Raw genomic sequence first — 18,424 nt, 5'->3', positions numbered from 1 at the left:
GTACTTACAATACCCTTATCCCTGGGTGGCTTGCGGGCCTTGATAAGTGGTGACCACCTTGTGAAAAAAAAAAATATATATATATATATATATATAAACTTAAGTTCCTTCAGTTATAATCGAAACCAAAACTTATGAAGAATTTTTGATAAATTATTTATAAAAAAAATAGATTACTAAGGTGCCATCAGCTAAAACCGAAACGAAGACTTATGAAGAATTCTTGATAAAATTATTTTTTAAAAATAGATTACTGGAGTGTCATTAGCTATAAACGAAACCAAAACTTATGAGGAATTCTTGGTAAAATTATAAAAAAAATAGGTAACTTAAGTGCCATCAGTTATAATTGAAACCAAAATCAAAATTATGAAGAATTCTTAGTAAAATTATTTATAAAAAAAAATTAAATGACTTGAGTGTCATCAGCTATAACTGAAACCGAAATAAAACTTATGAGGAATTCTTGGTAAAATTATTTATTACAAGAAATGGAAGTCCATAACAATTAAATGATCCAGAAAATAACACACACGCTATCATATTAATATATAGATTAAATAGCTCATTATTTAAAACGATTTTAAAATCATTTTTCTTATTTCAAATTTTTTTTACTGGCAGTTGATTAAATTAAAACAAATCATTTTTTTTATTTCAAATTAAAACAAATCATTTTTCTTATTTAAAATTTTTTTTTACTGGCAGTTGGTTTAATTAAAACAAATCATTTTTCTTATTTCAAATTAAAACATCATTTTTCTTATTTCAAATTTTTTTTACTGGCAGTTGTTTTAATTAAACATTAAAACAAATCATTTTTCTTATTTCAAATTAAAACAAATCATTTTTCTTATTTCAAATTAAAACAAATCATTTTTCTTATTTCAAATTAAAACAAATCATTTTTCTTATTTAAAATTTTTTTTATTTTTTATCGGCCATTAATTTAACTGAGGGTTGATTTAAAGATCAGATTATTATTAAATACATGAATATTACTTATGTAAATCGTAAATTTTTTAATCGTAACTGCTTAAAACTTTTTTTTCGTTCACATGCCTCTATTCTGAATTTGTAGCAGTTAGGTCAACATCAGTGGATTTTTTTTTTTTTTTAACTTATATAAATTATTGCACAGTAAAAATAATTAAATTAAAACAAAAATCATTTAGCAAGTGTAGTCAAACGCAATTTCATTTTTTTTAATATGGCCCTGGCAGCACCAGGTGCCCCTGCTAGTATATCATAATATAAAGTTTCCATTTTGTTTAATACATTTTAATAATTAAGAATACAAAAATATTTGTCCTTATTTTTATTTCTAAAATATTTTTAAAATATAAAGACCGTAAAAGATAACAGAAGAGTTGGAGTGTATCATTTGCTGAAGTGACCATGGCAAAAGAACATTTGGTAAAAATGGAGAAATTGGAAGAAGATAGACCAAAATGAAAGCATAACAACGTTTAACTGTACTTGTACCCATATTGGGAATGAGTTCACTGTGTCTCATATCAAGGCAGCCTATCTGCATCAATGAACATCTGAGTCTTCAACATACTTTAGCCGTTCTTGGTTTCATCAAGGATTAAAAAACACAGTTACGACTTTAGCCGTTCTTGGTTTCATCAAGGATTAAAAAACACAGTTACGACTTTAGCCGTTCTTGGTTTCATCAAGGATTAAAAAACACAGTTACGACTTTAGCCGTTCTTGGTTTCATCAAGGATTAAAAAACACAGTTACGACTTTAGCCGTTCTTGGTTTCATCAAGGATTAAAAAACACAGTTACGACTTTCATAACTGTCTTCACCATTCTAATCAGTCCTCAGTTGGTTTCCTTAATCATGTTTGTGAAAACTTTGCTTTTTAGTGGATTGCTGTTTTTGTTTTCTTGTTTTTTTTTTTTTTTTGTTTGTAAATTGGAAACAATAAAATTCCACTTATTCTTTCTAAAAGTGTAAGCCATTTTGAGTTTCAGAACAGTTTCAGATGGTTCGCTGTTACACACAAGTCCTGGGAGGTGACTTGTTTGTAGTAGACAGTTCCACAGAACAAAATATTCTTACCGTGTCGAAACCCGGGAAAGAACATATGAAATTGCTCCAGAAAAGGTTTAATATTTATGAAGCAATTCTGGTTTCTGATTGGTTGGTAGCAGAACGTGAATTAATTTGATTCGTCAGTTCTTAGCAGCATCGTTTATAAATAGAATCGTCCGACTGTGTGGGATCATATCCCATTACTACTCCAAAATATTGCAACATTCTTTGAATTTATTGAATTTAAAAAAGGCAAATATTTTGTTTTTACTTTTTTTTAAGTAAAATCTTATATCTGTCAAATTGCTAAGTTTTACATCCTATTTTTTGTCATTTAGTTCATTTTGTTTTTCTTCTGTTTTCTCTCACTTTTTATTTTGCTTTATTTTTCTCTCTTTCTCTTTCAGTCTCAACTTGATTTTTTTATTTTTTTTTACCTCTTCAAACCGATTTATGATATGGCATAGAGGTAGAAGACTTTTGTTTCATTAAAAAATGACTCCCTCCCCTTCCACTCAGTTTGAAAATTATAGGCAGTAGAAAATTGACAAATTTATCTCAATTTCAGTTGTTTTTTTTGCCATTGGTCACTCACACTCCTGCTCCAGTTTACGGGTGAGATTAGAGCCACCAACCTGACAAATGAATTCGTCTAAAGGCTGTCAAATTTGTTCAAGGGAAATCTCTTTTTCAAAAGAATGTCCATGATATTGGTGATGTTACCTGGATGGTTTGGTTTGGAATTTGGTTGGATAAGCTGATACATGGAATGTGTCGTAGGCAGAACATATTAAAGTGTGTAAAGATTTTTGAACGAATTCTCAGTTGTACAGCAGTATTGTGCATATCAGTGTCTAGTATATCCTCAATTTTGCTGAGGGCTAGATCTTTTGTTGTGACCACAATCTAATCAAGTTAAATGTATAAAATATGGTTAAATTGTTTGTGAAATTAAAAAAAAAAATATGTACTTTTAAAAAATTTTAAACAGAATTAAGAGAAATTTGTAACAGAAAATGGTTATTAAAAACTTTAAAAATATGTTATTTTAGGTCCGTTGTTCTACAAATGAAAGGTTGTAGTCACCCAACGGTCATGAAGGACATGTGTGCAGATTGCGGTGCTGATCTTCGCTCGTAAGTATCCTAAATTTTTCTTTTTTTTTTATCTTAAATACTAGCAGGTCGCTCATTATTGTCCAGTTATAAAATACACATAAGTATGATATTTTAATTTATACAGACTTCATATTTATTATTATACAACCAATTCTCCATTGATTATTGTACCCAATATATAATAGGGATTTGAAAAGTTTTAATAAAAATATGACTTGGGTGCAATTCGCTAGAATTGAAACAAAACATTTAGCTCTCTAGGGGTATTTGCTACCATCTGAGCTAATGACACATGCATATTCAGACTCAGCAAATTAACACAGTTAAACGAATAAATGTATATTTGTGCATGCATAAAACCTACACATTATGACAAACTATCCCTGCCAAGTTCCAATTTTTCAATAGGGATTTATTCTATATGCTATGTAATTATGCAAAATGTTGAAAATACGCACGAATAGAACTGCATAATACTGAAATGAAACTAATTCAATAAGAAAATAGAAAAAAAGAACAGTGAATTAATGAAAGTTCGTTTTTAAAGAAATATGCAAATTAGTTATCCTTTTTGAAGTCGCTAGTTTTTTCACAACTAATTATATAAAGAAGCTCTATTCACTTTTAAAATAGAAAAGAAGGTTTTTAGTATCAATTGGCGGGGGGTACCCGGCGTGGCCTGGGTGTGTGTAGGTGTGTGTTGGGGGGAGGGTGATCAAAACAACCCTGTTTTAAAAATAAATGTTGGCCAGGTGTTTGGAGGTGTAAAAGAAAAAAAAAAAGTTTTAGTAGGAAAGTAGGCTTGAACCCCAAACCTTTGACGTGGAGATGGAAACGAAATGGAAAAAAAACCCTGGGACCTAGCCATCTCGACCACAAGAGAAGAGGAATGAAAAACCTCTTAATTTAACGTTTATAAAATGAAATTAACAGGTGCGAGAACCTTAAGTCGCGTGATGTTTGACCTTGAAACATGACGGGGCTGCAAGCCAGTTTTCACTTGTTTTATACTGAAAAGCGAAAGATACATGGGACGCTCTAAAAATCTGGAAAAAATAACGTGTGAAAGTCAGTGTTGCATAGGGTGTTATTTTTAGAAGTACCAAATATGGCACCAAATATTCGTATGTGTTATGTAATTCTTATTTGAAGAGGACTGATGTTATTTGTTGTTGTTCATGTTTATGAGATAGGAAGTCTTAGTGTGATATTTAGAGGTTGTCTTAGGAGTGTTCATGTGTTGAGTGTTCATATGTCTTAAGATGTTCATGTTGTAAGAGATAGCATATTGGAGACATAACCAGGTATAAAGAGAGAGAGAGAGACAGTTCTGTATGAACGGGAGTGTTTCTATAAATATTCATACATATATTTCTTACCTATTTTTGAGATGATGATTTTCACAAAGTTCTTATAACATAAATGGATAATACCTTTTCTGTTGAATCACAACACTAAGACGCAGATACACAAAGATGATGGCGTCCTTTATTTCATGACCGGTCCATGATTTCACTTGAGGAATTCAAAGTTTTTCATGGTTATTCCTAAAACCCTCTCACTTCTAGAGGGTGCCTTGATTCTAACGGAGAATCGGTCTGAACCTCTCTGCTTCTCTCCGACTCTTCTCCCCTTCTCTCAGACTGCATCTAAAAATTCTACCTATATTGAGAACTCGTCACGTCATCGCATGATTAAACATGTGCTCATAAAGCACGTTGGATGACATGCGTCACGTTGCCAAACTTGACATGACCCCGAGTTCAGTAACCTATTTTTCAAATAACATTTTTACAAAATGTTTACAATTTCAATTGACGATTAAATTCCTTATTTTAATTTTCACAGAAACAAGTTTCATTATTACATTCCTTTTTCATATACAGATATGTAAGCTAAACAATTGCAATTCCTTATTTCAATAACATTCTGTATTTTAACTTATGATTGAAATTTTCAATTCCAAATCTAGCTTCGCAAGTTCGAATCTTTGACTATCCTATTTCATATTTACATTTAACTAATTCCCTATTTTTTTTTTTACTTACATGAAAAGGGGACAGCCCTTTTATCATGTAACAGTCAGGCAAATTAAATAGACAGGCGACCCCCGTTCGTAACTCATAGATATTATCATTTAGACGTGATACAAAAAGTTTTAAGAAGGAATGAACCGACCGAAAAGTCCAACGAAAAAAGCCTTTTACAGACATACACAAAAAGCGAACATACATACATACACACACACATTTTCGCTTTTATATATATAGACTAGCGAGGGGTACCCGGCGTTGCCCGGGTGTTTGTAGGTGTGTGTGAAAAAACCCTGAAATGTGAAAAAAAACAGGTGCCCGTGAAAAAAAAAACGAAGCATTGACGCGCAGTTGGAAAATAGTAAAGTGTGAAAAAAAACAAAAAACAGGTGCGCGTTTTTGATTGACGTGACGGCGATAGGTATTCAGCAGATAGCATTTTGTGCGGGACAGTTTTTAATGCGGTCAATAAATCGGTTTGTTTGTTTTTAAAAACCCGCTCCCTGTTTATTAGGGGGAGCGTCTCGTCTCGAAATGAAAGCTACTGTCTGATATGACGAAGTCGACATTGAACAAACGTTACTTAGCTCTCTAGAGACCACTGGCTTTCGGACAGTAATTAGTCGAGTTTCGCTTTTTGTTTATACCGAAAACCGAATGTAACGCGTGCCGATGCGGGGAAATGTGGAATAATTAATGTTTGAAAGTCAATAAAATTAAATAGACAGGCGAGCTCCGTGGTTAAGTGTGAGATATTACAATTTATGGATGATATAAAAAGTTTTAAGAAGTTGTGAAGTTAATAACTTTCAAGATTTAAGACATTTCAAGACTGGACATTTTGTGGTCAATTACTTTGATGGAGACATATTTATATATTTTACTTATGAAAGAATGTTCCTTCCTCACTTCTGGATGGGTGTCTATGAAACTTTTTACTTTGATTTGAAGATTCAAACAAGTTATAACTCGATAAGTCCTGAGCTTAATAACTCAACAAAATTTGGCTTCATTCATCAACATAAGCTTCTAGAATGATACACTGATTCTAACATTTCTATTAATTATTCAATACCTTTTTTGTAGAACAATTGGTCTCAAAATACTTTTCAGTTTTTATATCACTTCTTCATTGGAGCAAAATTGTTATCTGGAGCATTCTTTTGAGGACTGCAAATAGTAGTTGCTGAAAGCCAAACATGGAGAATATGGTGCATGCACAGTTTAAAATACAATTCATGTAGTTTTACCATGATTACAGTTGACTTGATGAAGAAGTTTTTGTTTATAATGAATCTGAATAACGCTTGTCAAGCCATTGCATGTTTCGACATCAGAAATTGAGCTTTTTTTTTCATTGTTTGGAAAATTTGCAATGGTAGTTGTAATTTGTAAACTAACAACATGATTATGCTCAAATTCTGACAAGTGTTATTTAAAAATAAATATAAATTATAAAACTCGTTGTACAGATTGCAGTTATATTTTCAAGCACATTAAACTGTCTGATTATTAAAAATTGCAGTATTGTTTTTTTTTATTTTATACGATTTTGAAGGGAACATCTTGACTGAAGAATATAAATTGTGAACTATTATCATGTCCTCATTAGTGACAGTGATATTTCACTTAAATGGTTTGGTTAAGATATAATTCATGGTATTCATTAAAAGAAAATTTTCATTAGATTGAGGATGTGCACATCCAATACTGCCCAAGGATTATGGTGTGGGGGGCTATATGCGGAAGTACGATAATTGGAATTTCATATATTTTCATAGCAATAAAAAAATAATATTAAAAAGAAACAAAACACAAACAAATTTTAGCTGAAAAAATATATAAATATATACTGGAAAGTATGTTTGAAAATCATAAAACATCTAGAGGCTTCATAGAAAAATACACAAAATTATATTCAAAATACTAATGTTGATAGAAAATGCAATTTTTTTATAGTATTTTTGAGTTAAAGTTTTATAGTATCTTTTGATCAGTTGTTAGGTGAAAGTACAGAATAATTATAAAACACACTTCCTTCATCTTAATAATGGGTTTTTAAATAACGTTATTATTTCAGCATGGTATCTTTTCTGCATAAGTACTGAAAAAATACTTGAAACATTAAATATTGTTTTAATATTTCTAGCGTGTACCAATAGATAATAATAAAAAAGATGAAAGAACAAATACGTCATTGTTGTTTGAAAATACATGAACATTTTATCATGGCATACAAAAAATCTCATGTTATTGGCACTAGTCACCATTTCTATCAATGCAACATAAAAAATGTTTAACCAATTCTCTTCAAATTTTAGAACAAAAATTAATATGTTGGCTATTTGTTTGAACAAAGTTTCTGTCTTCACTTAGCTTTGTACTACAAAGCCTCAACTTTGAGATGTTTTAAATTTTCACTGGAAAGACGTCTGTGTTTCATTCAAATTCCATCACAAAAACAATTCTTTATCTTGATTGACTAAAAGAATATGAAACTTCATTGACTGGTAGAATTTCTGTATCGAGTGTTTATATGAACAGGCCCTGACTGCATAGTTGCGAAAAGTCATCTAGGGCGAGCAGACATATTATGGTAGCATGTTTCGTTGTTAATAGTCTGAAATATCAATTTCTTCGAACATATAAATCACAACAAAAATATTAAAATACGATTTTAAAGTAAAATTGTGAATCCAGTCATAATTTTTATTTTGATGGACATAAAAGAAATCTACCAATTATTGATTTGAAAACTATTACTGTTAGATTAAGTAGCAGTGTCCATTTTCTGGTATTGTTAATGTAAATTGTTATATAATAAATTGCCTATGAGTTGAAACTTTTGCACCACTCTGTATTGGAAGCGTTCTTAAGTCCAACTTGATTATGTTTTTCAACATATGTCAATGGGTTGTTTTATACATTATTTTTTACATTTTCTAAACAAATGCTCTGTGAATGATAGTTCCTATTTAATGTATAAATAGGACCTGAGAGTAGAAGCAATTATCTTGACAAGAGATAAAACTCCACAAAATTGTAGATATACTGACCCCTGATATGCACAATACTGCTGTATTGTTTCAAGACATGCTTCTGTACAAAGATCTTTATGCACTAAGCTCTTCAACATCTACTGTCTTCACTGCATCATATGCATCCATCTCTCACACTAAGTTGGACCATCAGCATCACAGAAAATCTTTTTAAAATAAAACTTTACTGGTTTGGTCATAATCTTTGATGCCCTGAGGAGAAATTTGTTCACAAGTTGGTAGCTCCAATTGCACCTACTGCCTGGAAAAAAAATGCAGAGGTGGCGAACTGAAGATTGTAACAGTGAAGGTTGAGAGATAGCTGCCCCCCCCCCATTTTTGATGTTCATGACTGGAACCAGGGAATTATGGCTGAAGTGTGCCAAGGACTCGACTGCAGATTAGCGTTGATATCCAGCAGTTTTGTGATATATAGATATTCTCAAATTTTAAAAACAAGAAAATCAAAGGTGTATCTTGTCGAACTCAGGAATTTGGACGGAATTTTAAAAGACGATCTAAGGGGAATAACCTTTTCTTTTTTAGTAAGAGTTATCTTTATTTTCTTTTATATTTAATTTTTTAATAAGGGTTTATTTATAATTTAGACACTGCTGGATTATTGAGCTTAAAGAGTCATGTTTATAGAACATAGAAATATTTAACGAATCAAATTTGAATGTAATAGATTTTGAGCAACGTTGGTACAAGTAGTTTTATATTTTATAATTCGATCATTTTTTTCATCATGATACCTATTTTTGGTAATTGTGTTTTTATTTTTTCAGTGAGATGGGCATGTTTGGATGTCGCAAAGAGAATGTCAGCGCCACTGTTGCCATGGTGCACAGCATTCCAGAATTGATTATCAGTGAAGAGGTAATAAGCAATCACTTCATAATTTATGGATTTGCAGGAGAGGGCGGGGGTCAGATTTCTCCAGCATCACTAATTTTAGCACTTGCCATTTTTTGCCTCACTCTCTCTGTCTGTCTTGCCTTTGTCATTCCTAGCATTCTTTTAACAATTGATCATGGTGTACTTTCTTTGAAATTGAAAACATTTGTCCTAAGAATGTTTTCAAATAAGTTTTTATCACAAATGTAGATAGGTTGGGTAAAATGATGAACTTTGTCTAAAATGATGATGGCTTTAATTTTCTTGACGTTTCTGAATTTTTCAGATGAGGATTGGTTATTTGTACTATTTGGATTCATTGAACTACTGTTCTCATCTTGAGCGTGATTTTCATAACGTTTTGGTCGATGTAACATATGACCTTCTTCAGATGTATCTTGTCAAACTCGGGAATGTTTCTGTCGAACTCAGGAATTTGGATGGAATTTCGAGCAGAACCCTTTATTTACTTCACAAGGATAGCGTGCTTTTGTTCTGTCAGTCATGGATAGAGATCCTATTGCGAATTACTTAGGACTTCTATCCAGTCGTGGCTGATGGAACAAAAGCATGCTACCTCCGTGAATTAAATAAAAGGTTCCGCTCGAGATTCCGTCCAAATTCCCAAGTTCGACAGAAGCATTCCCAAGTTCAACAAGATACACCTTTAATTTTTTTGTTGGAAGAAACCAGTTACCTACCCACCTGCTACTTTCCTTTCTAAAAAGATTCTGACCCAGGTATTTTGGTAAATATTTTGAAATTGCCCCTCGAGTGGGGTGTTGGCAAATATTTAAAAATTCCCTCTCTTGGTTGGCAAATAATTGAAAGTTCAGGGTTTTGGCAAATATTTGGACATCCACCTCTAAGGATTTTTTTTATTTTGCAATTAATAAAAAAAAAAATCACTGATGCAGGTGATCTCGCAAAAATCTTTTCATCATGAAACATTTTTATTCTTTCAGCAAGCTCTGGAACTTGGTCGAGCTGATGAAATAAGATTGAAAAAAACACGGAGACTTGTTTTACTTGTTGATCTCGATCAAACTCTCATCCACACAACAAATGACAACATACCTCCCAACCTTAAAGTAAGTACTTGTTACATTTCAAGAATTCAATTATCAAATGTGCTTGGCAATTTGCCTTACTAATTCATCATGTTTGACAAAAAGGAACTTTTTTTTTCATTCGCCTCTCAGTAATATTATTTTAGCTTTAGATTTTTTTATTTTTATTTTTTGTTTAGAGTTGACTGATTTTTTTTTATATACTTTTCTTTGTAGAATATCAGTTTCCAACTTTTTTTTGTTAAATATAAAGAATGACCAATTCTATTAGGTACCGGCAGCCAAAATTTTAAAATCGCCTATGGCTAAATTTGATTCTCATATAAAAACATAAATACAAGAAAAACAAGACAAAAATCATGAAGATATCTTGTTTAGTCTTCAAGTTATGATCGTTTTCATATTTGCAAACGTAGCATGAACATGTTTACATTACGACATGGCAACTTTGAAAGCAACTGACAAAAAAGTAACTGGTAAAAACGTCACAAAAGATGCTTTCATCACTCTTAGTATTAAAAGACAATAGGAAATAAAAGTATAATCATATCTAATTCAATTTCAGCCTTCATTTTTGACATGTGAAAAGTGAACATTGCAATATTTATAATCGCAAAATTGCACTGGTGGGCACTTTTTGAAGTATCAGCAAATAAAACTGAATTAAAAATATCAAATATGAACATGCAATATAATTCTATGCATAGTGGTTATTATGCCTATTTTTTTTCAAACAATTCCAGCTGCAAGTTTTTTCATTATAAGTTGATAAAAATACTGATATCTTCAATTTCAATGGCGGAAATAAAGTACCGAATGTTTTAAGCATATACAAACTTCAAAATCACAAAAACTATTAAAGATACAGATGTGAAATTTTGCATGCATAATCAATACATATTGTAGAATGTCATACCTAAACTTCAGCTCTGTACACCTTGTAGTTCTAAAATAATAAACTTAAAAATCGCAATGATTCACTGTTTATCATGGCGAAGTATTGTATATAAGCATACGTTCAACACCAATTTACAAAAGGAAGCTGCATGTTAACAATAGAGTTCTCTATACAATTGATATTTCCTTGTGATTCTGTTGAACTCTTCGCTGGGAATTGACCACATTCGTCCATTTGAGGTGGTTACCTCAAATGGACGAATGTGGTCAATGATGAGATTTTTTCTTATGGCTTGCTTCCTTGCATTTTTCTCCTTTTCTTGTTTTGTTTTCTCCAGTTGTTGCTTTCTCTTCTGAAGTACCACCTTCTGTAATGCCTGGTGTTTTATTCAGACTTCTTTAGATTTGGATCCACACAATCCAAGCAAGTTAACTTGTTCCTTTTCAGATTTACTATCAAGCCAAATTGAAGTCTTGTTTTTCTTCAGCATATTGATGGTGCTATGGTGGTGTAAAGATGCATGTCGTCTCTTGAAAATGCTAAAATCCAAATCACCAAAGCATTCTTCTATCAAATTGGTTATCTGGCTATGCTGCATTTGCTGACGTTTCTTTTCATCTTTAATATCATAGTATCTTCCACCTGGCAAGAAGTCTGTCAGCTGACGTTGAAGAACATCTTTGTATGCTGAACAAAGTCTATGAAGTAAACTTTGAACAATAGTCTTCTTTTGTGCATCCATTTTGTAGAGGGCAGAAAAAACAGGGCTGTTTAAATTGATACTAAAAAGTGGTGGAAAGTTGGCATCTGTCAATTGTTCGGCATCATGTTCCATCTTCCAAGAGCAGCATTCATTTCCATAACATAGCAAAAGAAGTCCAAGTATTTTGGTTGTCTGCTGAGTAGGATCCAGTAAGGTCCGGTAACTTTGTGATATAACAACCATGGCACAGTCAATTGAATCACTCTTCGCATCATGAAGCACACTTTCTTGCTTGAGATCCAATGCCACCATGAAATCTTGAAAAAATGTCACAATATCATTTCGATGATAGTGGAGTGAAGCAGCAGCCTGAAAAATGTTGTTAAACCTATTCGCTCTAAAACTTGTTATGCTAGAATTTTGTGACTGAAGGTGACAATAGGCTTCCCATGAGGCTCTGCATCCATTTTTCTCATCACCTCTTGGTCCCAACACATCACAAGCAGTCCTGATAAAGCGATATGCTGCATTTTCTGAACTTGAAGAAAACCTTTTGAATTTTTCAAGACCATCTCTACCGATTTTCTCATTCAGATGTTGTTCCCATTTTCTCAATACTTTTTCGGATTCAGAACTGAGGCCAAGAAGGAAGTGAGCATTACAATGCAAAAACTCCATGTTTTCATCAATGCCAAGTGTATTCATCCTCTGTATGTTAAAGGCTTTGTCGAATGACTTCATGACACTTACTCTGTCACTCATAAGACCAGTCAGATTCTGTAACATTGACCGGAATACAGTATCCACTTCACTATCTGTATAGAGATCAGCCAACTCCTGGAGCAGATTAAAGGCTACATCAACAAGTGTATCTGAATCTTCCTTGAATACTGAAGTGAATCCACATTAAAGCAACTGACCACCATCTGTTGAAAATTGGTGTCCCACAATCTTTTGACGTTTCCTAGTTGTTCCATCAGAATGTAAGTCTACATTACTCGATTGCAGTAATGCTTCAGCTATCTGTTGTTTGGCAAGGACATGCCCTTTGTCAGCATACCTTAGAGATGGCAGGTCTTTTGAATCTATAGCTGTGTGAAAGATGTGTCTTGCTATAATATCAATTATCTTTCCACAATTCTTGCCAGATACTTCTGATTGCCCTATCAATTCAATGACACACTTGATGACATCTTTGGTGTACCGGTTGCTATTATATTCCTTCATAGAAACATTTCTTTTCTCGGCCTGATTAAGAAAATCAAATTTCATCTGTTGAATTTTCAACTCATTCTTCTTTTTCTCTTCTTTGCTTTTCTTATGAAGTTTTTTTGAATTGGAAAGGAGAGTTTGGGTCTTTTTGAGTTTTAGTTTCAACTTAAAAATTTGTGTAGACAATATTTGATTGGGCATTCTTTCCATTTTTTCTTTCTTACTCAATCTTGTTTCCCATCTTTTCAAACGCTTGTAAAATGCAGAGTGTCTAATTTTTGAAAGCTCCTGATTTCTTTGCTGCAGGGTAGTCAAGGTACTTTCCAGTTTAATTTGAATTTCCTCATATTGCTGTTGTAATGATGACAACAAATCTTTATTTCTTCTTAGCTCTTCATTTTTCTGCTGCAAATCGTCATGAAAAGACGGTATCTTTTCTGAAAGTACATCTTTTATGGTCTGCACTTTATCTTGTTCTTCTTTCAGTTTTTTCTGCATATCTTCCATCTCTCCCTTTAATTTTTTTATTTGAATGGTTTTTGAGCCCGAGAGCAATGGTGAGTTTTCTAGGTTGCTTTCCTCATCATTAGCCGGAGTTTGTTGAATCATCAGTATCTTTCTACAGGCTGGCATAGCTGCCTTCGGTGTACTTGGACTAGATTTTACAATGGCTGTGCTGACATCCTCACTGACTGATTGACACCAGTAATCTTTCTTGAAGTCTTCATAATTGTTATTACGATGCCGAGATTTACTGAGATTTTTAGGTCTTGCCTGAATTTTCTTTAACTGTTTCCCAAAAAACTGCCTATCAATAGAACGGCCAGATAGATACTCGGCAGCCTGACATACCCAAGATGATGGAAGTACTTCTTTCTTTTGGAAGGAAACTAAGTCCAGAATGATGCCATTTGTAAATGCAATTATTTCTGATCGCCCTGACAAACTTGAACTAAGCAGTTCATCTCTTGTAACACCAGCACATGACAAATAATTTCCAAAGAATGTCAAATTTTCCATTAAAAATGTTTGGAGTCTGTCAGAGTCATTCATGTGCAAATTGGCATTAGCATGAGCTTTTTCAATTAAGTATCTTATTCTCAACTGATTGATGGTGATGAAATTGGATGCAAGTTCAACAATATCATCCCAGGTTTTTTTTTCATCTTTCAGGTAAAAAAGTTGTAAAAGGAGTTTATTGTTTATACTAACTTTGGGAATGGATGGTGTGAAATTGAAAATATCTTTTAATTTCTTGAAATTACAGTCGTCTGCAATAAAAATATTCCCAATTTCAAACATGCAACAAATAAATAATCCCATTCTTAACATGTGGAGAAGAGTTTTTTTTTGTTTTTTTTTAAACTAGTCTGTACTTTTGCCTAACAATTTAATAAACAATGCAAAAAGAAATGTTAAAACAATAAAATAAAACAATAGTACTTATGAAACTAACTTATTTAGAAACCCATTCTTAACATGTGGAGAAGTGTGTATTTTTTAACTAATCTGTACTTTCACCTAACAATTTAATAAATACAAGTCTGTGCTTTCAATAAACAATGCAATAAAATATATTAAAAAAACAAAACAATAGTACTTATAAAGCGAACCATAACGTAAAAACATGTCTTTCACCTAACAATTTAATAAGCAATACAAGAATAAAATAAATATATTAAAACAATAAAAGGAAGTACTTATAAAACAAACTATTATTTAGAAACCCATTCTTAACATGTGGAGTCTGTACTTTCAATTAACAATTTAATAAACAATTCACGAATAAAATAAATATATTAAAACAATAAAAAACAATAGTACTTATTAAGCGCGAGCATAAAAAAGGCTGTTAAATGTACACTCACGTACCAAATTGCCTTGTCACAGTATAGTATTGGCGAAAATTTAAAATTAGACGAAAAACAAGTAGTTTTCCAAATATGAAGCCATGTAATTCTATGTTATCACGGCTGGCCATTTTTGTATGCGCAAGTGCTCGATGGTATTAACCCCTGAACTCTGAGACTATTTTCCATTTCACAGTGGCCAGAAAGTGGATACTCATTTTAAGTTAAATTCACATAGAAAAGTGAACACCCACTTTTCGAAAAAGTAATTTCTTCATATCATGAAAACTATTTTTTTGCGACGGAATGGCCAGCCATGATAACATAGAATTACATGGTTTAATTTTTGGAAAAGTACTGGTTTTTGTCTAATTTTAATTTTTCGCCAATACTACACCGTGACAAGGCAGTTTGGTACGCGAGTGCAAATTCAACAGCCTTCGTTTATGCTCGCGTGTAGCATAAACGAAGGCTGGACTGTAAAATGGAAAATAGTCTCAGAGTTCAGGAGTTAATACCATGCAAAAGAAATCAAACAAAACTTTTTAGCCAATAAACACACAAAAAAATGCCCCCCCCCCCAAGGTGGCCAGAAAGTGGGTACTCATTTTAAGTTAAATTTAAATGGAAAAGTGATCACTCACTTTTCGAAAAAGTAATTTCTTCATATCATGAAAACTATTTTTTTGCAACGGAAACGGTTTTCAAAATCTACAAAAGGCACATTTTATTATATACGGACGTGAGACGGGCCTTAAAGTAAAATAATACCGCGTCTTCAACATAAAAGTTATTTTCATTGTGCTAATTTGATTTTTCTGTCTAGAATAAAATAAATTAAAACAATGAAAACAATGGTACTTATGAAGTGAGCTATTATTTAGGAAACATGTGAAGGGGGGGGGGGCGTGTTTTTTTAACTAGTCTGTACTTTCACCTAACAATTTAATAAATGATACAAGAATAAAATATATTAAAACAATAGTATTTATGAAACAAACTATTATTTAGAAAACCACTCTTAACTGTGGGTGTCGTTTTTTTTTGTTTTTTTTTTACTTATTTTCGGTGCTTCTACACTTTATTACCGAAATTCAAGACGCCATTTTATTTCACGCACCAGCTGTCCAAATTTAGGGGAAAACATTATATTAAACTATGGCCGAAGCATGAAATAAATAACAAAAAAATTAAACTTCCGTAAAGCACTATGAATAAAAGTAAATAAAAAAGGTGAAAGCGAACGGGTTTGTATTACTGTACACATAGATTCGAAAAAGTTGTCAAAAAACAAATATACAACAAATAAATGTTATCAAAGGCAAGATAAGTTACTTTTCTACCAAACTGGATACATTTTTTGTGTTTTTATTCAATGTAACATGTTTATTCAGCTCGAAAAACATGCAGTATTTACTGATGTATTGGAAAATTCAAAATGGCGCCCGACTCTCTCTTTATCATGGTAAGTTTGGGAAAAGGTGTTATAAATAATAAACTAGACAAAATATTAATAAAAAAACACTGTATATATCACCTTATGTCATGGTAACTTGTATTAAACGAATTTCTAACAGTATTTTGTCTAGTTTATTATTTATAACACCTTTTCCTGAACTTACCGTGTTAAAGAGAGAGTCGGGCGCCATTTTTAATTTTCCAATATATCGGTAAACACTGAATGCTTTTCGAGCTGAATAAACATGTTACATTGAATAAAAACACGAAAAATATATCCAGTTTGGTAGAAAAGTAACTTATCTTGCCTTTGATAACATTTATTTGTTATATATTTTTTTTGACAACTTTTTCGAATCTATGTGTAAAGTAATACAAACCCAAGAGAACATATATCCGTAATTGTTTAATTGGAAATGTTTCGGTTTAATTAATGAAAACGGGAAAGTTTTTCATGGAACATGTTTTTATTAAAAACATAAAATGAAATGACATATTCATAATGGTTTAAACTGGGCAAGCGCCTTTTTTTTTTTTAAAATTTAGTCTAGTCTGTACTTTCGGTACTTATGCACTTGGTGAACTGTGCTGAAATAACATTTAGAAAGCCATTCTTAACATGGGGAGGAGACGGTGTTTTGTAACGCTTCTGAACTTTCAACTAACAATTTAATATAAAAAGTTATCGTAAAACTTTAATTTAACTTGAAAATACTATTTAAAAATAGCACGGTTTCGCTAAGTGCATAACCACCGTACTTTCATCTATGGATGACAATAGTTTTTTACATTTATTCAAACTTTAATTTTATGCCGTCGTGTGCCTTGAATTAAATATCTACCATGCACCAAATCATTTTCAAATAAATACAAAAGCTAGAAACGTGCCGTTCAATTTGCTTCTTGTCTAGCATTTTTTACGCTCTTTTTGCCAAGTTTGTTTACTTTCCGGAAACTGGTTTAGAATGCCGAATAAACGAATATTTAGATACGTTTTAAAATTAAATCACTAGTTTTATAAATGGTTTATTATAAATACTCCCTATTTATTTCCCCTCCGAAATGATACAATATTAATTTAATTTTTGAAAAAAATCCAAAATATCGCTTATTTGTTTACGTTAAAAAGCTGAACACGTGCTAACTACATGTTGCAAAATACTTCTGAATATTTAAAATATTCAAACGTAATTTTTACAAATTAATGTACAGAAATGGTTTCTTATCGCTTATATTGAAATTGAAGCAGTATAGTTACCTATTTGGTGAAATACCGAAGTTGAACAATTTTCATCCATTGACTCGCACATTTTCGCCGTGTTCACGGTTCACGCAATTTTGTCCAAAAGACTCCCGAGGTGTCAATTTTCTTTCGCCTTGCGCATTTTCGCGAATAAAACTAAGTACAATTTCTTAGCACCATTTTATAGGAAATTGAATAAACTTCAATTTAATATCACGTTTGCCATGGTTATTATGAATAGTTAATTCACTAGAAGCAAATTAAATCAGAAAAAATTTTAAAAAGAATTTCGCATATTTTTTTTTTATATTTGTTGTAATTTTTATACGTAAATAAAGATCATTCTTTGCTTAATTTGATGCTATTTATGGTTTTTTTATTGGTCGAATGGCAAAAATTCGTGAGAGTTTTAAATAAGAGGTATGATTTTCTAGATTTTTAAAAAATTAGCAGCTAGCATTCCACGTCAAAATGTTATCACTTTTGTTGGTGCTATTAAAATAAATCAGTAAAATTGAATTTTTATTCAACAAATACAAAATAAACACCATATGAAAGATAGAAATTTGCTCTTTCATTTAATATATATTTTATCCAAAAACAAATTCAAACAAATGAAATACAGGCTGGTGAACTTAAAGTTGACCATGTTTTACGAATTACACTCATTTTTCAGGCTGCTGCCGGTACCTAATTCTATATTTTACATAATTTTATGTTTCCGAAATTTTGAGATGAAGATTGATAATTTTTAATTTATATTCAAATTACTATTCTTACTTTAGTTATTTTCGCAACGTTTCAGCCAATCTAACTTCCAACCTTCATGTGTATCTTTTCAAACATTGAGATTTCTGA

At 31.8% G+C, this 18,424-nt stretch overlaps 2 protein-coding genes across 4 annotated transcripts in view; one reads left to right on the top strand and one right to left on the bottom strand.

Annotated features, from left to right (window-relative positions):
- Positions 1-18,424, bottom strand: part of LOC145246782 (centromere protein L-like) — a 296,745-nt gene that overhangs the window by 224,993 nt on the left and 53,328 nt on the right. The gene's annotated exons all lie outside the window — the stretch shown is intronic.
- The window catches only part of LOC145246781 (RNA polymerase II subunit A C-terminal domain phosphatase-like), an 83,610-nt gene that overhangs the window by 40,847 nt on the left and 24,339 nt on the right, over positions 1-18,424 (top strand). For both annotated transcript variants that reach the window (XM_080108574.1, XM_080108573.1), the window contains exons 2-4: positions 3,099-3,182; positions 9,024-9,114; positions 10,098-10,223. In XM_080108574.1, coding sequence (XP_079964700.1) covers positions 3,115-3,182; positions 9,024-9,114; positions 10,098-10,223 — 285 coding nt within the window. In that variant the 5' untranslated portion in view covers positions 3,099-3,114. The remainder of the gene's footprint in view (positions 1-3,098; positions 3,183-9,023; positions 9,115-10,097; positions 10,224-18,424) is intronic.

The sequence above is a fragment of the Euprymna scolopes genome, chromosome 24 (genome assembly GCF_053919585.1).
Source record: "Euprymna scolopes isolate OS-2025 chromosome 24, ASM5391958v1, whole genome shotgun sequence".
NCBI lineage: Eukaryota > Metazoa > Mollusca > Cephalopoda > Sepiida > Sepiolidae > Euprymna > Euprymna scolopes.
This window is presented reverse-complemented; position numbering and strand designations above follow the sequence as displayed.